We start from the raw sequence: 27,755 nt of genomic DNA on the forward strand, positions 1-27,755 counted from the left end.
AAAAAACGGGTTTAGAAATACCTTCTCGCAGATGTGTCTAAGCTTCTTTTGATTGAGCAAATAATAATGCAAACAATAACAGATATATTGATAACTGATCAAGTGTAATACCAGCATTTATGTTCTGTTGTAAATGTATCTCAATGTCATTCAAAAACAAAAAAAAACGGTATCGACGAGGTTATCTCTCCTTGCAACAAGCCTAAATTACAGTCAAAAAAGTCTGAAAAAGTATTCATATGTCTCACACATGATTTAACATTTTCATACATCGACTGTAGAACAGCAAACAGCTTGCCGTCGATCCCTGATTTTATTATTTTATACCATAAACAACTTTTGGCAATTAAATCATATGCTTTTTTGTGTAACCTTTAAAACAAAGCATTAAAAATGACTTATTCTTCAGCTGTTTCTCAACCAGATAAATTAAAATAAATATAGCGCCTACTGTGCTAAAATGTCGTCTTAATCCAACCTGAGCATCGGTCATGATATCGTTTTGCTCGACCCACTTTTTAAGTCTATTATTCAAAATATCAGAAAACAGTTTTGCAAAGCAACTTACGAGGGTTATATCTATGTAATTGTCTGGGTCAGTCGAATCACCTTTTTTATGTAACGGAATAATTAAACCTCTTGACCAGCTAGGCGGAAACTTACCCTGCTCTAGTATATAATTGAATAATAGATGAATATGTCACACTGTTATATCAATACTAACTTTTTTAAAAATACTCATATAGAATATAGTCTATTGAACATGATTTATTCGAAGCCAACGATTTTGTAGCAGATAAAATATCCGTAGTAGTTATTTGTGAATCAAGTTCAGAAAAAGCACTTTCGGTATTATTATCAGAAAAAAGGAGATAAAAACAATCTTCGTTTTCATTTGATTAAGAATTCTGTGCTAAGTTCTGAAAATGATTGAAAAAAAAATCTATATTAATACCTTTTCTGAACGGATTACTATTTTTCTTTTTTAACATTTTCCAACATTTACTACGTCTAATATTATTCATTGTCTCGCTCAAATTTCTGTTATATTCATTTTTACATTTTCTGCAAAAATATATATATATATTCTTTTCTTGTTTAACAATGTCTTGTTTCATATATTTTATTGACATTGTACTCAAAGATTGCCTTTTTATATATTGACATTTATTTTTACTTTTATCTACAGATGTACATGTAAAGTATACATTTTTAACAGAAACATTTCTCAAAATATTTACTACCTTTGCTGTTAAAAAGTTTGTAAACAAAGCTTCTAAATCGTCCATATCGCGGATATAACAATATAAAATATTATCAATAATTATCACAAAACTGAAATGTATGAAATGCAGTTATCACATTTGTCAATAAAATACACATAATGGTACAGCTCATTCGTATAAGATAATTTGATAACAACTTTATTGTTCAGTGTCCCGTGATGTTGCAAGCGCTTAATTTAGATACGGAAAGATAAACCATGACATATTGTTCATTTCAAATTATATTGAAATAGGAACAAATAATGCTGGATATATGTATGACCAATTAGGTTGGTAAGAGCAAATTTGCTGTGATAGCTCATATGGAAGAATTCTACATAGCAAGCTTAATCGGGATTTCAGATCCACAGAGGTGAGTACATTTGATTACCTATATAATATTATTGATAGAATTGATAAATAGAAGATATTTCATTAGTCTTTTCATATCGAAATTATTAAACGTGTTGAATAAAATGATTCAACGAATTCAATATGGAAAGTTACAATTGTAAAATACACGTGTGCTTAAAATAAACAATTTGTTATAATAAATAATACAAAGAAAAACTAATTTAGTATTTCTTGCGTTCACTTAATTGATATATCTGTGCAAAAATAAATAGGGTCAACCTTGATCGTTTATGTACCAGATTGCTTAGCACTCATGGTTCTACAAACCAATGTATGCCTATATTTCTTTTGAAAAGAAACAGATACATGTACGTGTGTCTTCTTCTCTATTTCAGCAAAAGACAGGAAGCATGAATTCCAAGAAAAGTATTACTTCCGGTTCATTGCGTAGAAAGAGAGGGTAAGGAACTTGCAACAGGTTTAACATAATACAAATAAGTGCTGTAACATTTATATGAACCACGGTTTCTGTCTTCATACCTATCGGGCGGACACATCTGACGGGGTAGATTGGTTGGATATTTATCATTAAAAGACACTGACAGCTCATGTACTTTATCTAACTGATGTTTCTAAAGGCATGTGAATCATGTTTAGTCCCCATCGTGCCCCTCAGTGTCATGAAAAAATGATCACATTCATAATGATAATGACTATGAATCTGTATAAAGCCGTTAAAAATGTTAGACAAACCTGTTAGAACGATCTCGCATTCATTCCATCTGTTTGCACATTAATTGATGCATGTGTGTTTGCTGAATTGAATAGAAACGTGCCGTGTACCTATGGTGATTTTACTTTTAGGCGAGATACATGAGGTGACGGGCTATTTCGTGAAAAATCTATGTAATACTTTTGCATAGTGAAATATTATGTCTGGTTTTTATAAGTAAAATAGTATTTCAGACATGTCTGTAGTATCTGAATCTGAGACTGTTAATGTAGGACAGGGAAGTAAATTGATTTTATATATCTGATGCATTTTCATTTCCCTTTTTTAAGCCAATGGCATAATAATAAAAAGGCATTCTATCATTTATAACTTCCATCGAATATGCATCATTAATCACTTTTGTTCGGGAAAGATAAAAGCAATTGTCAGTGGTTTGAAATGTAAATTTCGACACTTGAGACGGAGAGGGAACGGGACACTCCATCTATTGTTTGGCATAAATTTGCTAAAAGGTTAGTTAAACAAATTAAAACACAAAGTAGTTTGACTAACCGTACAACTAATAATGAAAGTTTTAAGATGTGAATTAAAAGCTTTGTACTTGGCACGAATGCAATGGCTTCCTAAAATATGCGATAAACAAGACATTTTCATATATATTCATGTGATCAATGTTTCACTTATTCTTATACAAGCAACTCCAAGTAATACATATTTATAGGTAAAAAAATCGCTTACATTTTATTCTCTATATTTTCTCTACATTTATTTCAGTGGTACTGCCACAAAACACGAAGGGCTCTCTACGAGTACATCATCGGAAAGGTTTAAAATTTTCAAATATTTCATTAATATTATTATCAATTAAAAGCATAAAATTTTCGATAGTATATTTTTCCAATCTCTTTGATTGAGGAAAAAAAGCACTGGCACGAGAAAAATGGCATTGTACATGTTATATCCTACCCCTAGGTATATTATGAGAAGGATGATACAAAAACAGGAAATATACAAGTCCACTGCATTCGCGTATCTCTCACCTAAAACGTTCATTTCGGCAAATGGGTACTATGCATGTTGAACAATTATCAACAACGAGCAAACTGCAAAATGTTCAAAACACAGCTGCACGTCTAATTACGAAAAAAAAAACGTTTGAACATATAACATAAATCCTTAAAGAACTTCATTGGCTTTAAATATAAGATAGAATCATATAAAAACATTCTCATTCAAACATTCAAGGCCTTGCATGGACAGTCGCCGGTGAATATATGAGAGCCTTACTGAAGGTTTACGTGCCAACTAGAAATTTGAGATCAGCAAGTGCAGCAATAACCTTGTGCCACAAAAAGTCGACTGGTTTCATACAGTGATAGAAGTTTTGCCGCCGCAAAACTATGAAATTCTCTTCCTGACAATCTCAGAAAAGATTCATCACTAAATTCATTCAAGAGAGCTCTCAAAACACACCTTTTCAAAATTTTCTACAACACATGGATACCAACTGTGACTGTTTCTACCCATAATAAATATGCTATTGTTATTTTGTGACACAGAACTACAGCAAGTCATTTATCGCTGACGAAAACCTCTTTACTGTACATATTTTGTAAAATGTTTTACATTTCAACATTTATATTTCCAATGTCTGTTCAATAAACGCACTTGTTGGTAAGTCTCTATGGGTAGGGTGGTGTGTGGTATGTATTTAAAATGCAGTATATGATTGCACCATTAACCGGCGGGTGTGGGGTTGAACCTGTATATGCAGCTCGTCTTGGCGTACCAGATGCTTTAAGCACTGGTATTGGCAAAAGGGGTTAAATGACCTCAAGGGGAGGGGTGCAGTCATGACTCTTTGTTACAATAAGGCTGTAATTCTTGTCATTGTCATTATTGACATTGTTATTATCATTATTATTATTATTATTATTATTATTATTATTATGTACAACGCCATTCATATATCATTTATAAAAATATGCGTTCAATCAAATTATTCAGATTCAGTTTTATGATTGAATATGTCATGTTTTGTGATTTTCCTACATATCTGCGAAATGTCACATGTTTTATTGTAAATCGCCCTTGAACGTATATTTCATACGAAAAGGGCGCTCAGCAAATCTGGTATAATAACAGTAAAATCAATAATAATAATAATAGTAATAATTTTCTGACTTTGTGAGCAATAAAAACATTTTCTACAGATAAGAGACAATCCGTATATTTAATGTTTTCGTCATCATTATTAAACATTAATAACCTTCCCTAGTCCATTACCGGTTCAGACGACTACAGATAACCTGACTGGCTGATGTTGAAAGAAACATTGACCAAATATGACTGGTTCGCGACGGAAGACTTTTCAATATGCTCAAAAGCTTTTTTTATTTCGCTAACCGAAATCGAAATATTTAGAATTCAAGAAATAGCATAAAATTTCAAATAAGGGTAAATACCTCTGGATAAAAAGTTTATTTAATGCAAAAAACGACGAACATATCGTCCATTTAGAGCCAGACGGGCTCATTAACGTTCTTTATCCATATGATGATGAGCCCGTCTTGCTCTCAATGGACGAAATGCAAACTAACTAATAAACTTAAAATTTTCCAGCGCAGTATTTTCCTAATAATTGCCTGATAGATGTTGTATTCGATCAATGTTTTATAAGTTTAGCAAGTTCATAGAACAAAAGTGCGACCTGCATTTTATCCTCATTATTTTTTTCTTTTCCTTTATTCCAGTGGTACTACCACCAAACGTGACGAACCATCTACCAGCATTTCATCAAAAAGGTAATATATTTAGAGATAATACACTACAAATGAAATGTTATAAAGCGTTTAGCAAGTACAATTTTGCAATCCTTCATATTGAAGAAAAAACATTAATAGTCTGCTTATATTTGCGCTTATGTGTGCGTAATATACTTACTATTTCCGATACGTTCATGATGCTTTACTCTATAGGATATAAGACTTTCATATACTGAGATATTTCAGAACTTCCGTTCTTGTGGTAATGCAGTGGCAAATTTTAGAGCTGATATTATATGCTTGCGGAGTGTTTCCGTTCTGCTATAAATTATATTCCTATTCACAATGCTAAATTGTTAATATTAAATATTTTCTGCTATTTGTTTATGCTTCAGTCAATGATGTATCAGTTATGTTTCGTCTTTGGTTGCTTACTGACAAGTATCAGACTCATTCAGTAAAAAATTAAACTTACAGAATTTATTTCTAAACCGCTTATATTTTATTATATATATTCCCTCTACCTTTATTTCAGTGTTACTGCCACCAAACGTGAAGGACCGTTTGCGAGGACATTATCAAAAAGGTTTTACTGCAATTTCAAGTGTATTTCATTACTTACATTGTCTAAAGGTTTCAATAGTATATTGGTTGCAATTCGTTCGAATGATAAAAGGCATTGGCATGAGAGTATGGCATTGTATATGCCGAAGTATATTATGAGGGACATGATACAAAACGAGAAAATATACTAGTCCATTGCAATTGCGTATTTTTTCAACTGAAACGTTCAGTTCGACAAATGGGTACTATGCATGTTGTTAATCTGATTGTTCACGATATCAGATAACTCAAGTTTTCCAGATGTCTCAATATTTCTTTACGCAGGGACAATCCGTATACTTTATGTTTTTGTCATCGTTATTAAACTTTAATAACTTTCTCTAGTCCATTTCCGGTCCAGACGAATACAGATAACCTTAACCTAACTGGCTATGTTGAAAGAAACTAGAGATAGACCCTAAAATTTTCAATGATAAATATTCATTAAATAAAGTCTGGAAATTCATTTCCAAGTTCTTCAAATAACCAGAAGGATTTTACAAATATGAAGTTTATGGTAGTTTTGTTAACACCAATAACAGAGTTTTAATTTTTAATTCGAAGTTGTGATCCACAACGAAGGACAACTCTTGCCTTTGGCTATTACTTATAAGCAGAGATATCTATTAGTTTACTTCCCTTGCAATTGGAAACTTTTTAGACACAATATCATACTTTTTTGCACAACAAAAACATTTAGGACTTATTCACATGTGTTTGAGTTACTCCTCAAAACATGGTTTCTATGATTTTGCTAACTTACTTATGGTAAAAAGTCAATTTTAAACAAGCCAATAATAAAATGAAATACCAGTAAGTAATTAATAGTGCAGATAATACAGTTTTGCTTGTATCAAAATGTCACAATAGAAGCACTTTTGTAATACAGAACACCTAGAAAAAGTGCAGTTATATATGATCTCTATTTCCTATCCCTTGAAACATTGACAAAATGTGACTGGTTCCAGACGGAAGACTTCCATATGCTTAAAAGTTTACTTTATTTCGCTTACCAAAATCGAAGTATTTAGAATTCAGGAAACTGTATAAAATTCCAATTAATGGTAAACACTGTGGATAAAAAGTTTTCTTAATGCAACAAACGACCTACTGAAAAGTTCATGAACTTGAAGGATTTCCAGCGAAGTATTTTCCTAAAAAATGCCTGATAGATGCCCCATTCGAGCAATGTTTTCCTAATAATTGCCTGATAGATGTTGTATTCGATCAATGTTTTGCGCTGCTCATATCAGTTTAACAAATTCATGGAACAAAAGAGCAACCAACATTTTATTCCCAACATTTTCTTTTCCTTTATTCCAGTGGTACTGGCACCAAACGTGTTGGCCAATCTACCAGTACATCATCAAAAAGGTTATATATTTACAGATAATTTACTACCAATAAAATATTATAATAGGTATATTTTTGAAACCCTTCTGACTGACGAAAAACACTAACATTCTGCCTATATGCGCATTTATTTGTGCGTAATATACTGGCTATTTCCGATACGTTCATGATGCTTCATTTTATAGGATATGAAACTTTAATATACTAAGATTCCAGGACTGCCGTTCTTGTGGTAATGCAGTGGCATATTTTAGAGCTGATATTTGTCCGTTTTGTTTCGCTTTTGCGGGATGTTTCCATACTGCTATAGTTACATAATTAAATTATACATGAATTCCCATTCACAATAATAAATAGTATATTCTGAATATTTTCTGCTATTTGTTTATGCTTCAGTCAATGACTTATCAATCAGATTTTGCCTTTGGTTGCTTACTGACCCCTCTCAGACTCATTTAGTAAAACAATAAACTTACAGAAGTTATTTCTAAACCGCTTATATTTTATTCTTTATATTCTCTCTACCTTAATTTCAGCGGTATAGCCACCAAACGGGAAGGACCGTGTGCAAGTACATCATCAACAAGGTTTTATAATTTCAAATATGTTTCATTACTTACTTCTATCAAAAAATGACTGCAATTCGTTCGATTGATGAAAATAGGCACTGGCTTTAGAATATGACACTGTATATGTTATTCCGCCATTTTTATTTTTCACTGACTGACATCGATGTAAATTTGTAATAATTATATATATAATTATAGATATGTAGAACTTCAAAAGTCACCCCTGGCGACAATTCGGTTCAATGAAAAAATAGCTTCTTTCATAAACAATAAAAACCCTTTTCATTTCTAATGAAATTGTTGTTGTTTTCAGTTCATTAATCACATTTTTATTGCTCCGGTGACATTAATTTTTAATCAACTCTTGTATAAAGACATTCCATCATTAATAACAACGTCTTGACATACCTTAGATCTAAGAATATTACATACCTTAGTCTAAGAATATTACCTAAGATGATAAGACACGTCGTAATGCGAGTTACTTTGTTCGTTTAACTCATTAAAGTTTGATAATATCAAATAAATCATAACTGAAAAGGAATAAATGACCCAGTAAGACATCCTGCAAACAATGAAGTACTCCCATTTAAAAACCTGTTTTCATTGCTTTGACATTTAAGAAGGAGCGTGGAGATAGGGATATGCTGTGAGCTTGTTTGTTGTAACAAATGAAAGCGTAGTAAAAAATGAAAAGATGTTTGTTTAATAATAGAAATACTTTTTAAACAAATGGAGACGTGACTTTATATTTAATTGGAATTTATGATACAGCACACTAGACGATGTGATAAACAATATAATTTGATACATTCAAGAACTTGACGAGAACTAGTAGATTTGAAATGCAAGTGCAAATGTTTCATTTTGTATTTCAACGGCTGATATCGAAATATGAAGAAATACAAATAATATTTTAGTTATCATGAAATATTTAAAAAATCACAAAAAGTCTAATGTTAAAAAAATCCAGAAGAATGATGTAATTTTTGACCTTTTTAGTTTACATTTTATCGATAATTCCTTGCTCTTGTAAAATGCCTTCGGCCTACTTTGAAATATCTATATATTTCGTAATTGCTTGAAAAACGTCGCATTCCATTAATATTTTGCGTATTCTTTAACAAGCTACTCCTAGTAATGTATATTCATAGAACAAAAGAACCTGTAACATTATATTCCCTTTAATGTTTTTTTATTTATTTCAGTGGTATTGCCAACAAACGTGACGGACCATCAAAGATTACGCTATCAAAAAGGTTATACATTTTCATATAAATTATTGCGTACATAAATTCAAACATGTTTGATAGTACAGTTTTGCAATCATTGTGTAAGATGAAAGAGACCGTTAATATTCTGCTAAATTTTGTCTATTATATCATCCAGTGATGCATAAGTCAAGACTGGCCTTTGGCAGCATATATATAAGTCTCAGAAGTCATTGACTAAAGACTACTTACATTCAAGATTATCTCTTATAAGCGTCCTGGACATATTACTTCTGCTGTATCACACGGTGTCATTCCGTAAAGGATACCTCTTAGCGCATTACATGGAAGCGCAGGGCACTGAAGCCTCACAGCTTAAACCAATCTAGGTATGATGGACTCCAGTGAAAACATGTTAATCTTTTTAAAGAAGATAATATGATTTATTAAGACTCTCACCATGTCTCACGGAAATTTTGATGCGTGTTTTTTTGTATCATGATATGCATTTAATGCAATGAAGGGCAAGACAAAGTTCTGTATTGAAAATAAATTGCCCAGATCACGGCGTATTATGTAAACCATGACAAATATTTGGTTAAAGCATAGTAGTTGCAGTATTCATCATACAAACAGTGTAAAAGAGTTACTTTCACGCACAGTTCTAAATGACCATTCAGATAAGTGCTCCATAAAACGAAGAAAGTCGTATTTCATAAGGTTCCAGTATTTTCATAAGCACGTGTCTCTGTCCTTCTCGCAAAATCAAATTGTTTAAAACATATGGCATGGAACCCCTTTAAGTTGTATGATACAGAACTACTTTAAGCTGTAAAAAACTTAGATTAAATCGCTTTCCAAACGGGGAAGCAAGTTACTTTATTCAGTAACAAGTTCCCAATTTAGGAAGTAGGGAAAAGCCATAAATCGATTTCTCGCATACTGGTTATAATTATAAAATGATAGGCTTTGTATATAATTTTTCCAGGAACTGTCTCGCCAACACGAAGTTATTACATACATAACACCATTTATAGTAACAGATACAATTATATTAAAATCATTGTCTTCTGTTGCGTATAAACGACAGAGGTGGTGATAATTACCACATATAAAGTTTCAATTGTTACGCGATTATAACAAGAGACAAAGAGATTTTTAGTGTAGAAACTTGTTTTAAGCGCAAGAAACGGGAAAGCCCAAGAAACAAATATAGCAAAATTGCATTTTCAATTGATTAACAAAACTGTAAAACAAATTCCAGTTAGTGTACAGATTTCATCATAATGCACTGGTTCTAAATGCGACTTTTCTGAGGACATCCAAATTTGCTGAATACATTATTGAGAAATGAAATGATTTTTTTTTCGGTGTTCATGCGAAATGAACGACAGAATAGGATCGGCAAATACATGAATCGCGATGTTCAATTTGCCGATCGTATTATGTCGTTCATTTCGCATGAACACCGAAATAAAATATGCGTGCACGCGTAAATATATACGTCTACCTATAATTTTTTATAAGTGCACGCGTAAATATGTAGGTGCACGCTTATATGGACGTGCGCGTGTATATATACGTGCACTAGTTTGTAATAACGCGTGCACGTATAAATTTACGCGTGCACGTATAAAAATATACACGTGGCCGTATAAATTTATGCGTGCACGCACATTCTAGCAGCACTTAAATATACGCGTGCACTTATAAAGTTACAAGTGTGTGTGAAAATATATACGTGCACGTATAATTTTACACGTGCAAGTGTAATTCTGGGTGCTCGTATATATACGCATCACCTATATATTTACAAGTACGCTTAAATATATACGCGGACGTATAATATTACGCGTGCACGTATATATACGCGTGCACGTTTATATGGACGTAAATTTATAGGTACACGCGTAATTACAAGTGCACGTACATATAAGCGATTCTACATATCTACGCGTGCACGTATAAAAATATACAGGTAGATGTATATATTTACACGTGCACGCAGATTTTTATACGTGCGCGTACATTTTAAAATGTGCGCGCACGTAAAGCAGACTTTTATGGTGTACCATTTGTGTCGAAAGTCTGCTTTGCGTGCGCGCACATTTTAAAATATACGTGCACGTATAAAAATATTCGTATACGTCTACCTGTATATTTTTGTATGTGTACGAGTAGATATGTAGATACACGCTTATATTTACGATCGCGTGTATATATGCGTGCACTTGTAATTACGCGTGCACCTATAAATCTACGCGAGCACGTCCATATATATATATATAAATATATACGAGCATTTCCATATATATATACGTGCACGCATATATATACGTGCACCTATAATTACGCGTGCCACTATAAATTTTCGCGTGTAGTTCATATATGCGTGCACGCGTATATATACGTGCATCAAAAATTACGCTTGCACGCGTAAAATTACACGTCCACGTATATATTTACGCGAACACTTGTTAATATATAGGTGCACGCGTATATATACGAGCACCCAGAATTACATCTGCACGCGTAAGATTATGAGTCCACGTATGTATTTTCACACACACTTGTAGATATATAGGTGCACGCGTATATCAAAGTGCTGCTAAAATATGCGTCCACTCATAAATATATACGCCCACGTGTATATTTTTATACATGCACTCGTAATAATGAAGGTGCACGCATACATGGACGTGCACGCGTAAATTTATACGTGCACGCGTAATAAAAAGTGCACGTATATATACTCGCGCACGTCCATATAAGTGTGCACCTACATATTTACACGTGCACGTATAAAAATTTATAGGTAGCCGTATATATTTACGTATGCACGCATATTTTTAAACATGCACGTATATTTTGAAACGAACGTGCACGCAAAGCAGACTTTCGACCCAAATGGTACACCATAGACTTTCGACCCAAATGGTACACCATAATAAAGGTCATTAAACTGAACATCACATGGTTAAAAGACTCCAGTGCAATAGTTTTAAAGGACTCCTGTGCCGTTGCAATTTCGTTCGGACTCTATTTACATGTTGCTATAGCTACTCAAGTGACAGGACGGATCGTTTATTATTACAAGTTAGGAATGTAAACCGGGAAGAGCTGTCAGCACTTATGTGATAGACGAAAACATGACATGTACTGGGTACGGTAAATTGCACTATGAGGTATCCGTTATGGAATGACACCGTGTATCAGCAATATAAGACCACAGCCATGTCCGTTTCATCTTAATTGGAGACAGAGGCTAACGTAGTGCCAGGAAAAGCTAATTTTATATATGTCTGTGATGTCCTTGGAGAATCTACTTATGTCATGATTGAAAACCAATTACAATGCCCTAATATTAATAAGTATACACAATGTACCTTAATGACCTCCATTAGTAAGGTTTTCCTGTTGATGTTTTTATTCTCTTAGAGTCGATGCAGTAAACACAAATTTCAATCACAGTCTTGCATATTCATGCACAGGCAACTTGAAATAATGCAAACCCGCAAAAAGGAAGAATCTAACATGTTACTCCTAATATTTCATACATACATTTCAGTACTGTGATCTCCGCGGGTAAACGATCATCTGCACATGTAGCATCAAGGTTTAACATTTTTCTCTTACTTCTCGTTTTATCTAAATGGTTAAAATACACTTACATGCTGTTTTAATAGTTACCTCATTGCAACTAATTCAAACGAAAAAATAACCATGAACATTCTGGTTGACACTTACCTTGTCAAATTCCGATGATATTGTGAACGTTCACGAAACTGCAATTCTAGTGCCAATGTGACATCCAAATTTCAAGTCTTTGTTCGATTAGGTCTGTTGTCTTGTTGCGTTCTTCAGCAGTCCATCTTTGCTTTGTATAACTACTTCTTTCATAATGCCAGTCTTAATAACATACCATGAAGACTTTAAGTTAAATTTTGTTTTGTATGATATAGCATTTAAAGGTCCATTACTAAGGGAAAGTGAGTTGGCATTTTTTTTCATAGCCAGTGCATAGACTTCTGCAAGACACTAAATAATGAAGATTGGCAGGTCAAAATTTACAGAAGGTCTTTGGAACTCAAAGAAATGTATGTGTATTATGTTGAAATTTCAATGAATCGACAGAATGACCCCCAGGTCTTTTTAACTTTCTTCATACTTCATAGAAAAATAATTGTACATATACTGCGATTTATTTCGAATTTCTACATACCAACTTTCATTTTCCAATAAAATGAAATAGTTTCTGTGCTTTTTAAAAGAAATTAAAATGTTCACTTTCCTTAGTATTGGACCTTTAATGATGTATCTGCGCCTCATAAATCAAAATAAGCCAGACTTTATCAAAATTTAGTTTTGTTATTTAAGAGATACCAGCTCAAGCAAGTTAGGAGCATCTGCATCTGCATCTAAGACTGTTCATTCATTACCAGGAAGGTAAATTTCATTAGATGTTATTTTGTGTTTCCTATATTTAATAGTTTTGAACGGAAATAGATTACATTGTCCATGTTACAAGAACTAAGGTTAAGTGTCGTAATGTGCAGTATAGGTAACGTGCATTGCGTGTATTTTACCGCAGTGCCCCTGTATCTACATACGTGACAACACGCAGAAAACGTCCGTAGATATAGCAAAAATAATACTAGAAAATACGTGATCGCAATCTTGAATGGAAACAAAAAGTGTTAGCCATTTAGAGAAAGAAATACAGTGGATCTTATGAATACCGGACCTTTCTAAAACCGGAGACTTTGAAAAACGGACGATTTTCTCACTTCCAATTTTTCTCTTTCTTTTTTCTATATCGACCATACTTTTAAATACTAGTATTGGAACTTCAAAATTTGAGCACCGGACGATATTTCGAACAGCTTCACTTATTTATTACAAGTTTACTTATAAAAATCACTATATGAACACGTATTTATTTGTTGCAATGTCAATATGTGCCTTCATGATAACTTCAATCAAATATCATTTTAACTACGGTATCATTGAAAGCATATATTTAGTTAAGAAATTAATCAGCAAGCGGAAAAATTTAACCTTGGACATTGGTTTGATTTCGTAATTGGTCAAACAATTTCACAAACTGTCGCAACTTCAAACCCTGTTTCAGGTAAAAATGTAAACCCTTTAAAAACATGACAATGTACGACTACTCTGTCATTTTCATAATTAAAATGACTCGCCGTCGAAAAATCGTAAAACTGAACCGTCCATACTGGACAAAAATAAAACCACCTTAAACGATTATAGTATGCAGTTAAAAATATTGCTAACACCCAAATACCAGAAACTCCTGGCTTTTCTTCTGTTCCCAAGGGCGTGCGGTTTTCGGAAATTACACTGTAATATGTTTGTTTGGTTTAAGGTCGTTTTTGACCAGTATTTCAGATAATTTATGTAACAGTAGGCACTTTTCTAGATTCAGTACCAGTATAAACCTGTTCTCCGCAAGTAACTGCCAACTTCCCTACAAGAAGAGACGGGGGACGAATGATTTCAGACACAATGTCTCATATCATATCGTCACAGTGTTCATACACCCGCCTGAGGATCGAACTCAGTACCCGTAGGATCCGTATATTCGCAATTTATCTTTTGAGCTAAGCGGGCGAACTAGAAATAATTAGGGTAAAACGGAAATTGATAATTTTGAACAATAACGTTATTAATTGTATCATATCATTAACTTTTGTATTTTCATTGGTAAGTGCCAGCATATCATCTCAATCTGATAAAGTTCTCGATCTTCATAAATTCAAATTCAAATTCATCTTCTGTATAATCGAATTTCCAATATTGCTATTCTTGTTTCCACCAATCTAATTTTATTTTGAACCAGTCAAACGACTCGTTTCAATCAGCATCTGGCCAAAAGAGGACTGGATTCTGAGTTTGGCATAATAATATCTCTTTAGAATAAAAATTTCGTCATATCATGAGGAAAAGGAAATGATTTTGTTTCTAGAATTACCTTTAAAAAGTGAAATCAGGAGAAAATAAGGCCCGAGTCGAGAATCGAACCCGGACTGCTGCGACAATAATTTTTTCTTGTGTACTTGACCAATACACCTCAAGAACTCGTAATTATTGATTTTTGAATATAGCAGTTTATATCCGGTATGCCTTACAATGTTTTTCATTTATGAATAGAAAAATAGGGAAACAGCTGATTCTAGTGCGTTTAAAAAGGCTTAATTCTTAGAACTTTAAAACCGTACGTGATAATCATATATCAAAAACTAAAATTCCAGGTAAAATTAAATAAAATAAATATTTTATTTAAACTTCTACTACTTTATCCAAGCTCACCGGATTCGTTGAAACTAAATTCTATGACTATCACTACACTACACTACAATTTATTCGTAACATTTTTCTAGTTCAGGAAAGAGACACGATCATTGCTTTTCTACAATGAACCCACGTACAACGACTCCGTACACAAGGTATGTTTGTGTTTTTTATAGCTTTTATTTTTAAACGGTTTGTAACAAAAACAAATAAAGTTATGGAAAAAAGCGAAAAGCATTATGTGAATATAGGAAGGTTAAAATGTACATTTTCAACATCTTGATTGTGCGAGAAAACAAAAATGAAATAGGAATATCTTCTTAAAAATAAAGCTAAACATCTCAATATGTATGGTAGTGCAATTGATTGGAATTAACACACAGAAAAATCACTGAACACAAGGAAAATCTCATTGGAAAGATATCTAGCAAAAACAAAAAAAAAATGTCCAAAAAGCGAAAAAAAGATACAATATAGACAATATTTGGCTATAAAAGTCTAACGTCTTCATAACAGAGATGTGCATTTTAAGATTTTCAGGTATTTGTGTAGTTGTTAAACAACGTAATTTTTAAGGTGGGTGTTGAATTGATTTTTGTCACTTACGTATCATTGGCCTTGTGACTTGCGCAATTGTGCCTTATCGTTTAGGTGTTTTGTATGAAAATAATATCGATAATAACCTCATCTGGCTCTCGAATTAAGGTTTCTACGTGTCTTCTCACTAATTTTATTTTGAGTAAGCACAGGGTGTTCCGCATGGTTCTATTCATGTCTGTTACACGTTTAAGCATTAACATAAAACCTATTGTGAAATGTTTATTACCAGATGGCCTTCCGCCCGTCCTTAAATTTTGTGTCCACTTTGCATTTCCTATCCCTCTTTAAGGATTTTCATTAAACTTAGTTCAAATGATCAACTCATCAAGACGATGTGAAGAACTTATAAGTCAGTCTTGACGGCTCAGGGACAAAATTACAACTCAAGGTTAAAGGTTTGAGCCTTCCAATTTGTGTCTGCTCTGTATCTCCGAAACTCCTTGAAGGATTTTTATGAAACTTTTGACGAATGATTTATCACCTCATCAAGAAATATGCAGAACTCGTGAGTCAACCATGTCGGCTCAAGATCAAAGTCACGACTCAAGGTGAAATGTTTGAACCTTTCATTTTCTGCCCACTCTGTATCTCCTAAACCCCTTTAAGGATTTTGGTTTAAACAGTATTTATTGATTTATTGATTTTTAAATAATGTCACATATATGCTCATCGGTGTGTTTCAAGAGTCTGTTCCTTGAAAAACACTGCTTGCCAAGGCAACGGAAAAACTGACTTTGGCTGGATTTCAAAATAATTTCATAGAAAGATCCTCTTGATGACCAACTGATTAAGTGGAATTGGACTGATTTTCATGGAATGCATGACGAAATGAACGTCAAACGTTTCAATGGAAAAGAATAGGGCGAATATAAATATTTAACAATAAAGGTTAAACTGGCATTTTGTCTTTGAACTGTCAATTGTTTGGGGCAAAATCTTTAGAGCATATTTCAAAAGAAACCAAATATGACACGACCCGCCCGCTTAGCTCAGTATGTAGAGCGTCGGTCTACGGATCGCGGGGTCGTGAGTTCGATCCTCGGGCTGGGCGTATGTTCTCCGTGACTATTTGATAAACGACATTGTGTCTGAAATCATTAGTCCTCCACCTCTGATTCATGTGGGAAAGTTGGCAGTTACTTGCGGAGAACAGGTTTGTACTGGTACAGAATCCAGGAACACTGGTTAGGTTAACTGCCCGCCGTTACATGACTGAAATACTGTTGAAAAACGGCGTTATACCCAAAACAAACAAACAACAAATATGACACTAATAACTTTGGCCGAAATGTCCACAATGCATAAATACAATCAATATTAAAACAATTCTACAGAGGCAGTAACGTATAGTGTACCCTTTAGGTCGAAAGTCTGCTATGCGTGCGCGAACATTTCAAAATATACGTGTACGTATAGAAATATACGTGCACGCGTAAATATATACGTCTACCTATAAATTTTTATAAATGCACGCGTAAATATGTAGGTGCACGTATATATGGACGTGCACGCGAAAATTTATAGGTACACGCGTAATTACAAGCGCACGTACATATAAGCGCGTATATTTCAAATACGTGCGCGTATATTTTAAAATGTGCGCGCACGTAAAGCAGACTTTTATGGTGTACCATTTGGGTCGAAAGTCTGCTTTGCGTGCGCGCACATTTTTAAGTATACGTGCACGTATAAAAATATTCGTGTACATGTAAATATATACGTTTACCTGTATATTTTATATGTGCACGAGTAGATATGTAGATACACGCTTATATGTACGTGCGCGTGTATATATGTGTGCACTTGTAAGTACGCGTGCACCTATAAATCTACGCGAGCACGTCCATATATAATATATACGAGCACTTCCATATATATACGTGTACGCGTATATATACGTGCACCTATAATTACGCGTGCAACTATAAATTTTTGCATGTACGTTCATATATGCGTGCACGCGTATATATACGTGCACCAAAAATTACGCATGCACGAGTAAAATTATACGTCCGCGTATATATTTACGCGTACATATGTAAATATATAGGTGCACGCGTATATATACGAGCACCCAGAATTACATCTGCACGCGTAAAATCATAAGTCCACGTATATATTTTCACACACACACACACACGCACGCACGCACGCACGCACGCACGCACACACACACTCACACTTGTAGATATATAGTGCACGCGTATATCAAAGTGCTGCTAGAATATGCGTGCACGCATAAATATATACGTCCACGTGTATATTTTTATACGTGCAAGCGAAAATATGTAAGTGCACGCATACATGGACGTGCACGCGTAAATTTACACGTGCACGCGTAATAAGAAGCGCACGTATATATAAGCGTACACCTACATATTTACCCGTGCACGTATAAAAATTAATAGGTAAACGTATATATTTACGCATGCACGCATATTTTTATAATTGCAAGTATATTTTGAAATGTACGCGCACGCAAAGCAGACTTTTGACCCAAATGGTACACCATAGACTTTCGACCCAAATGGTACACCATAGTAAAGGTCATTAAACTGAACATCACATGATATAGCTATTCAAGTGACAGCATGGATCGTTTATTATTACAAGTTAGGTATGTAAACCGATGAGAAGTGTCAGCACCTGTGAGCTAGACGAAAACGTTACATGTATCGAAATAATTTGGAAAAATCTGCTGCATGTTCACGTTCACTCCAACTTACACCTGTCAATTCGTTTCACTTTTTTATGAAGTTGAATTGTTAGAGTTTCGCTTTTAGCCATGACTTCATAAGAAACATATATAGCAAGTTCTGTTAAAGTACAATCCCGAATATTTATTGTGAAACGTTTACTACGTCTGTGATGTTCTTGAAAACTCGCTTGTTTTTAATCGCCTACGCTTCGGGGTACTGGGCACGGTAAATTGCACTATGTTGTATCCGTTATGGATTGACACTGTGTATCAGCAATATAAGACCACAGCCATGTTCGTTTCATCTGAATTGGAGACAGAGGCTAGCGTAGTGCCAGGAAAAGCTAATTCTATATAGTTTGATGTCACTTCATTTGCTAATGTCATGATAATACATAGACATTCCATTAGTTTTCAATTCCGGTAAATATGCAGTCATGACTTACATCTGACCGGGAAAATTTCAGGTTAATTATGACAATGAGAGTTATCTTTGCATAATAAAAGCTTAACCTAATATTTCATACATATATTTCAGTACTGTGATCTCCGTGGGTAAACGATCATCTACACATGTAGCATCAAGAAGGTTTAACATTTTCTCTTACTTCTCGTTTTGTTTAAATGGTTAAATTACACTTACATGCTGTTTTAATAGTAGCCTCATTGCAACTAACCTCTGCTCTGTATCTCCGAATCCCCTTAAAGGATTTTTATGAAACTTTTGACGAATGATTTTTCACCTCATCAAGACGATATGCAGAACTCGTGAGTCAACCATGTCGGCTCAAGATCAAAGTCACGACTCAAGGTGAAATGTTTGAACCTTTCATTTTGTGTCCACTCTGTATCTCCTAAACCCCTTTAAGGATTTTGGTTTAAACAGTATTTATTGATATAGTTACGATTGTTACAGTTTTACAAATATACAAACATAGAGGATTGAGTAGGAAGCTATCAGCTTTCTTAGAAACTTTCTCTCTGTACATAGCGTAATTTCAATGATAGCTTCTGCTTGCAGTTGTTTCGTTTATCTATATGGTATTTGACATAAATGTGTCAACAGTAATTTTAATTTAAGTTGACAAAGGAGATGTTTATGGATAAGAAATCCATGCTGCCTCAAGGTCAAGTTCACAACTCAAGGTCTAATATTTTAGCCTTCCATTATGTGTGTGCTATGTATCTCATAAGCCGAATTAATTTATGTCGTCATACATGGACTTAGAATATACTTAACAACATCAATGCTTCCAACCAATAACATCAACCCTTTCACTATCCATAAAGAGGCGGGGATATACCTGTTATTCAAAATGCCTTGTTGATATAATATCGTTCGGACAAAAATGGGTAAAACTTATCGCAAATTGCAGCAGTGTTTGTATAAAGTTCTAACTTGGGCATCGGAAAATTTATTTAAAATTTCCAAAACGAAAACTCAGTGTGTCCATTTTGTCAGTTACGGATATAGCACTGTGATCCTGAGCATTTTCTAGATGGTACATAAATACCCGTTGTTAACGGAGCAAAGTTTCTTAGTGTTATTTTTTTGATAAAAGCACTTTCTTTTATACCAAATAAAAAATCTGAAAGCCAAGTGTTTGATGTTATTGAATCTTTTAAAAGTTATTTCAAATACTGATTTGATGGCTTTATCACGGCTTTATAGAGCTTTGGTTAGTTCAAGCTAGATTTCGATTGTGTTGTTTATGGTCCAGCAAGACAACCTTATTTACAAATGTTAGATACCATTTGTTATCAAGGTCTTTGTATTGCTCTTTGTGCATTTAAAACATCACCTGTTGCAAGCTTGTATTTTGAAGCAAACGGAGCTTCTGTTTAGGAACACTCATTACAATATGTTTTGTGGATGACTGCAAACAAACCGAATCCTGCTCATAAAATCATTTTTAAACTAAGTACTTTGCTTCTATTTGGAAAATTTCAAAACAAATCCAACCGTTAGGATTTCGCATAAAATCTTCTATAAATGAAACTGAGTTCGACGATATGAAAGAAGATTCCGTTCCCGATACACCACCATTGAAATTACTTCCATTACAGTTTTTTATGCGAGAATTGCCTTTACAAATAACAAATGGTAAGAGTAGACTTGCCGGAAGAACTTATCACCCCAAACACACCTATAGTGCCACGCATTTGCAAAGCAACAAGTTCATTTTAATTTTATGCAAAAAGACATACAGGGAGGAGGGTGTAGTGGTAAAAAGTGGGGGTTTGGGAAGGGGCATCAGCTGGGACACATATGTACAAAAGACAAACACATACACACAAAACTAACATGCGTATATAAACAAACAGAAAAGTAAGATACTGTGTGGCACTGCCCAAGAAACTCAGACGCATAAGCAACGCACGCGCACACACATGCAGGAAAAAAGAAACAGCAAGACAAGTAAACGTAAAAGGAAAGGGGCTGCAAAAGCAAGGGAGGACTAATGCAAGAGGAAAGGATGAGATGGGGCGAGTCTGAAACTTACCCTAAAATATTCAAATCCAAATCTATTGAAATCAAGTCAACGTACATGGATTTTTTTCTAATTTATGATTTAAAGGTTGCACCAGCTTAGGCGTAATTTATGGTCATATAGTGATTTAAAGATTGGCTATGCTCAATTTGACTAAAGTACATATCCTATTACCCAACGTTTAGGATCTTTGAACGAGCTATTGATAGCCTCGTTCTGACGACCCTTTCGTAAACCTATCAGAGCTTTGCAAATTTATAGTTAGCCTTGATCTTTGATATTTACAATTCTTATGTTGTAATGTGTCAGATAGCCGGTAAGCTCAGTTCATAGGCAACTTGCTCTGTAAGCGAGGGATCCCGGGTTCGAGCCCTGGATTGATTGCACATTTTTCTTACACTTTGACTTTTGAAAAAGTTGTCAGATTCAAATAAAAATGGATTTGCGAAAATAAAAATAAAGCAATATAGGAATTCCAAAATATACAGAGGATGAATGTGAATGGATCATTCTCAGTTCTTCGTTTAGAAGATCATGTATAGAGGACGCAACTTGACCCCGATGCATTATAATGAGGCACAACCTATTATTGAAAAGGAGTGTACGTAAAACAAGAGCTGCACGTAAATATAAATTTATGTAAATATGAATTAGTGTACATGTATTAGTTTGCTACAGATTCAAATGAGTGGATGAACAGTAACAAACTAAAAATGAATTCCTCAAAAACTGAACATATTGCCTTTGGAAGTGCCCCCTCAGTTGAATAAGTTAAACATTCACGAGATAGATATTTGTGGTGACAAAATCAAGAGACAGAGTAACATCAGATATTTGGGGGCCTATTTGGACGAAACTTTAACTTTCAAAGAGCATATAAAAATAAAGTGTAGAACGGCAATGTTGAATTTTTTCCGAATCAAAAACATTCGCAAATATTTGACTCAGGATGCAACTGAAACCTTAGTGCTATCGCTGGTTATTTCGCATTTAGACTACTGTAATGTTATTTTATACGGTATTTCTGATTGTGACATCGCAAAACTGCAACGCATTCAAAATATGTGTGCGAAGTTAGTTCTGAATCGTAGAAGAAGAGACAGTTCTAAGCAGGCACTCTACGATTTGCACTGGCTGCCGATCAAAGCCAGAATAAACTTTAAGATCTTGACGTACATGTTCAATTGCCATGTTGGAAATGCGCCTGCATATTTGATTGAACTCTTAACACCGAAAATCCCCCAGCGCTCCCTCAGATCCTCGGAGTCATCAGTTGACTGTTACATCGTCCCTTTCAACAAGCGAAAAACTTTTAGTGATAGAAGCTTTAGTACTATAGGGCCAAAGTTGTGGAACAATTTGCCGTTGAACATCAGACAAAGTTCTTCAATTGACTGCTTTAGGAAAAAGTTGAAAACGCATTTCTTCAGAGACTACTTTGCATTATTCTAAGTTTTGACTGAGTTTTAAACAGTGATGCTGGTGACAGTGATAGAAATTTAATGTTTGTCTGTGATAATTGTATGTTAGTAATATTTTAAAATATAGTATTATCATTGACTTTAAATTAATAATTGCTATTTTGATTCGTTTTAATTAATCTTATTTAAAATATTTTATATTTAATATTTTATTTCAACTTGTATTGTAAAACGCCATTGAATATGTTTTAAATGTAGAAATAGGCGTTTAAGCAAATAAACCAGTTTCAGTTTCAGTTTTTTCAGTTTCATGTATTTGAAAGTTTTAACTGATCAAATGTAAGTATATATACTTTGATACTGCTATGTATACAAACTTATTCAATATAAATATACATGGCTACCCTAAGCACCCTTAATTACTATAATGGAAAAATCGATATGAATAAACAGCCTAAGGTCAACCATCGCGGTAAAGTTGCGACTACTATACTTTAATCAGATTGGCTATGCTGCTGTCAGCCACTTTCATCGATCAAATTTACGTTTGCCAAATAACGCACCTATAGTTTTGACGAGGCAAAAGCTATTGATTTAGTTCTAAATTTTGTGAAGAAAAGTTTATTATATATTCCGACTCAGTTTCTGTTTTACAGTAAATTCGTAAATCCTTTCCTTCAAAATATTCTTCTTTGGTTTCATGCACAATCTTTTAAGAAGTCTGTCATATTTTGTTTGATTCAAAGTCATATTGGTATTAATGGAAACGAGGATATCCGTGCATCAGCAAAGAAATCTGTTTCATTAACACATACTGAAATAATCATAAAACTGATTTTAAACCAAATACAGATATGTTTCTTAATACTTAAATTTTGTGCGATTGTTAAATCCGAACATTTATAGCATAAAAGAATCATACAGGAATTAATGCAGTTGACAACTAATCTTTCTTGATACCTAAACTTGGTGTGATTATTAAATCCGCACATTTATGATATAAAAGAACTATTCAAATAATAATGCAGTACACCATTAGTCTTTCTCAATATACTTGAATTCTGTGCGATATTAATGCAGTTAATACTCATTCCAGTGTCTACACATACTACCCAAACATAAATGATGTATAACCATAATGATTATTGAAATTTTACTTGTCAGTTGGGGTGAATAAGAGATCGTAATTTTACTTGTCAGTTAGGTTAAAACAGTGAAAAGGAACTAAAACAAATCTCATTGCAATTCAATATGTGTATATTTTTGTAGTACACACAGATGTATCCATATCTGTTTTGTTTTAGAAATTCTCGAAGGAACGCCTTGAAGAGAAAAGAAGAAACAATCACGGATCATTTAGAGACTGACCAAGTTTCTGGGTATGTTCAAAGTAATCATATTGTGCTTATTACCGTAAACTGTAATAAATCTACTAATGTCGACCTAAATCTACCCTTAACTTTTAACATTTCTTTTAAAATGATATTCAAAGCACAACGTTTCAAGCTCGCTAGTTTGTTACCGTAAACTTTGATTTTCATGACGCCAAGCCTCTTACGCTTTTGAACGCTTTTCACAATTTATTAAATGCTTAGCTTTCCTGAGCAGAAAGTTCATGTGGTTAGCTTTTGACACTACGAAATGTCCATCGTCAGCTGCAGCTGGTCGTCCTGTGTCTGTTGTCCTTCAACAATTGCTTGAAGTACATATTCCCCTTTACCACTTGGTCAAGATAAAAATGTCACTTGGTCAAAATAAAAATGTCACATATATGTTCTTCGGTGTGTTTCAAGAATCTGTTTCTTGCAAAACACTGGTTGCCAAGGCAACGGAAAAACCTACTTGTTAGAAATCTTTGGCTGGATTTCAAAATAATTTCATAGAAAATTTCTCTTGATGACCAACTGATTAAGTGGAATTGGACTGATTTTCATGGAATGCTTTAGATGCGGTTGGTATCTTGTTTTGAAATATTTCCAAGTAAATTATCAGGGATGTACCTTTGGGATGTGTCACTTTATTTTGTTTGAGATAATTGTGTCCTAGCTTAACTTGAAACCTTTGTTGTCCTTTTTGAAATCTTAGATCTGGTGAGACCTTTATATCTTAAAGACAAAACTTTTCTTCTGGCTACCCTGTTTCGTGTGCCGCTTTTCTTCAAATAGTTTATATTATATGTGACAATTTCAGTAATCGGTTTTAAACTATTAGTATTTACCTGATGATGTCCAGCTTAAACTCTTTTAAGCTAAAATTGTTAGACTGGAGTTGATTTCTCTGGAGTTTTCTTAAGGTGATTTATTTAACTACATCATAGAGTTCTATCGAATGGTATACCAACTTCACTTCTGTTTAAAAAGATCGCCCACTCTCAGTGAAGTGGGTCTTTTTCACGTTAAATGAATAAACTGTGATTTGGTAATCAATTTACATCAATGTTTTGTTTATTTATGCTATGATCGTTCGGCTGTCGTGCAGACATGATTTAAATTCTATGCAGTGTCTCTACACCTCGAATACTTATTTAACTAAGTGCATCTTTTTGGTAATAAAAGAGCAACAATGTAAATTGCTTTTACCTAAGAATTTGACTAATGCTGCAAACAGAAGTAACATTATTAGCATTGTAGAATTATTTCAAGTTGACATGACTTGTCGGTCAATGTCACAGAGGTCATATAGGCTTTGTTAGTAAATATAACATGAAATATACAGTTCTCGTTTTAGGCACATTTGCTGTTTATATTAAAGGATACACTGGAGAGAATTTGATATCAAATAATATTTCACTCGTGTTTTATTTAGCTCACATGCCCGCTTATGCCATCTTTGTGTTTAAAAATACAGCCATCTGTTAATTACTTAGTATATTTCGTCAAGAAAATATTTCTGATTAAATCGCTGATTACTTTTAAAATGAAAAAAATATGCACATATTTCGTCAAGAAAATATTTCTGATTAAATCGCTGATTACTTTTAAAATGAAAAAATATGCAGATTATTTTACATTACTTTTATCAATATCTGATAGAAAATATGAAATACATAAAACAGGAAAACTCCGTAAAACGAACACACTACTCGGTAGACTATATTATGCAAAGTTTACAGAGATATTTGCTCTTTAGGAATCATTTACGATGGAACACAAATAAAAAAAAACAATATGGAGGAATTGCTTTTCAAAAATTTCGTTTATACGAGAAGCAATGAACTTGTAACTGAAAATTGAAAAAATAAATATCTCAGAGGCCTGCATATGAAGTTTAAATTCTTTGAATTACAATATTTCCGTTGTTTTTATAACTTAGCGATAAATGTGCATTGTTCCAAAAAATTCGCAATCGAACATCCAAAAATAGGTGATTAATTAGAGAGAATAGAGAGTAGGTTTTAAAGTCTCCCCTCTCATAAAGGAGTATCAAAGCAGCACTGTGGTAGATCTACATGACATTGAATGTATTATTTCTTTGGGAAGAGTACAAAATTATTGTCATGAAACTGGGTTACAACGCTATAATGATAGTATCTGAATACAAAAAACGTTCCTAGAACTACATACATTAGTATCACATGGACATAAAGACAGCAAAGCTGGGAGTTTCTCTCTGAATTGTTAACCCACTCATCTCTAATATTTTGGAAGCTTCGAGACAGAAAAAATGTTACGTTCATTATCATAGCGTTGCACAAATCACCAAACGTAGCGTGTGTTCCTGAAGGCCGTGAAGAAATCGTGCAATAAGCGTTGGAAAACCGTTACTGCTATTGATGGGACTATGTCAACCAAGACCTATGGACATTCTCTTTTGCTACATAAGACAGTGTAACAATGACCGTTATAAACTGAAGATTGTTGAGCGTGATTAATTTGCATGGCGTTCAGGGAATCTTAAAGAGACGGCTAGAAAAATCCTTGAAGGAACGAGTGGGCGAGTTGAAAAAACTGTTATATTAACCAGTTTACTACTATAAAAGTTTTGCGTCTTGCTATAAGTGTCGCAAAATTGATTTAGTACAGTCACATATCTCAAAACGATATTTGTTACAATGAAATATACATCATTGAATAGAGATGGTACCTACCCAAATAAATCAAAGGGGGACAACTCTGAATTGATCAATAAACTGAAGCCAACATTAAACATTGATCAAAAGTGAAAGAAAAATCAGATAGGTCCTTTTTCAAACAATTTATCAGGCAGACAAAATATGACCTACATTTGTTTAAATCACTTTGTATTCAATATACAATATGCACGCTTTTCTCATGACTTACACTGACAGTTATTTTGTAAGTTGTAGTGAGGTCCGGATAGAAAGTTTAGTAATGCATGAAGATTATATAAAATAATGCATACATTCCTTTGAAGAAAATTAACGACATTAAGAAACGTTATTAAGTTTTGATCTTTTAGCCAAAGTTGTTTATTTATTGTTCTCAATGGTGATACATTGGTTTACACAACATTTATATATTACAAAATGTAAAATGTATATATCCAACAATGAGAAATAACAATAAAAGTTAAATTGGTAACACAAAAATTCATTGTCTTCAAATTTAATTACAATGTTTAAGGTAGTGGTTGTAATTACTACATGTTAATGTAGCTGACAGGTAATGACTCTATGTAATGTATTTTAAGCAATTCTCAATTCAAACATTCTCTGGAGGGAACTAGCACGATCATTTGCTTTCCTTGAAAAACGAATAAATGCTGAAAAAGCTATTTGATAATTTTCGTTACAGGTCAACTACCCTAAACAAACTAAAAGGTGTTTTATTTATTGTTGAAAACAAAGTAATCGGATAATTTCAGATATCAACATTAATTTAAAACTTATACTGTTTACACAACTTGAAAAAAAGGTTTTTGTTGGGGCCTCTCATTTACAAATATATCAACAATTATCACCTGAATTGAGTGCATTCATGAGTGGAAAATATTGATAGTAAAATGGTGTAGGGGTTTGTTTACAATATAAATTGGTATGGTTTTGGTAAGCTTATAATAAAGAGCATGTCATTCTCTTTCACTCAGAATTTTTTCAAGCGTTTTAGACTCTTGGCTAGTCTTGGAATTTGACTTTATTAAAAGACAAAAGGAAGTTCAGTATAGGCTCTTTCAAAATGTTGAAAGTAGAGTAAACTTACCTTATACTCTATTGAATTTATTTAGCTGTGGGAGCTTTTGACATAGACTATAATTGGGGAAGTCCTAAAATCTTTGAAAAACGGTCAATACAAGAGTTGTCCATTTTGCTTCAGATATTTTGAGAAAGTCATTTTTTAGATATCAAATATTTCTATTTTTGACATGGAGAAGAGGAAAACCATAAATATATTTAGAAAATTGGTGCACTTAGCTATCATT

At 33.5% G+C, this 27,755-nt stretch overlaps 1 protein-coding gene across 4 annotated transcripts in view; it reads left to right on the top strand.

The window, feature by feature from the left end:
• Window positions 1-1,465: 1,465 nt before the first annotated feature.
• The window catches only part of LOC128547321 (guanylate-binding protein 2-like), a 44,002-nt gene continuing 17,712 nt past the window's right edge, over window positions 1,466-27,755 (top strand). Inside the window, exons 1-13 of one of the 4 annotated variants that reach the window (XM_053519661.1) lie at window positions 1,466-1,638; window positions 2,015-2,079; window positions 3,127-3,177; window positions 5,106-5,156; window positions 5,653-5,703; window positions 7,044-7,094; window positions 7,610-7,660; window positions 8,851-8,901; window positions 12,422-12,469; window positions 13,231-13,299; window positions 15,255-15,320; window positions 19,002-19,052; window positions 23,681-23,755. In XM_053519661.1, the coding sequence (XP_053375636.1) occupies window positions 2,030-2,079; window positions 3,127-3,177; window positions 5,106-5,156; window positions 5,653-5,703; window positions 7,044-7,094; window positions 7,610-7,660; window positions 8,851-8,901; window positions 12,422-12,469; window positions 13,231-13,299; window positions 15,255-15,320; window positions 19,002-19,052; window positions 23,681-23,755 (665 nt within the window). In that variant the 5' untranslated portion in view covers window positions 1,466-1,638; window positions 2,015-2,029. The remainder of the gene's footprint in view (window positions 1,639-2,014; window positions 2,080-3,126; window positions 3,178-5,105; window positions 5,157-5,652; window positions 5,704-7,043; window positions 7,095-7,609; window positions 7,661-8,850; window positions 8,902-12,421; window positions 12,470-13,230; window positions 13,300-15,254; window positions 15,321-19,001; window positions 19,053-23,680; window positions 23,756-27,755) is intronic. The other 3 variants (XM_053519662.1, XM_053519663.1, XM_053519664.1) reach the window with 3 other exon arrangements.

This window comes from Mercenaria mercenaria, chromosome 12, assembly GCF_021730395.1.
Source record: "Mercenaria mercenaria strain notata chromosome 12, MADL_Memer_1, whole genome shotgun sequence".
NCBI lineage: Eukaryota > Metazoa > Mollusca > Bivalvia > Venerida > Veneridae > Mercenaria > Mercenaria mercenaria.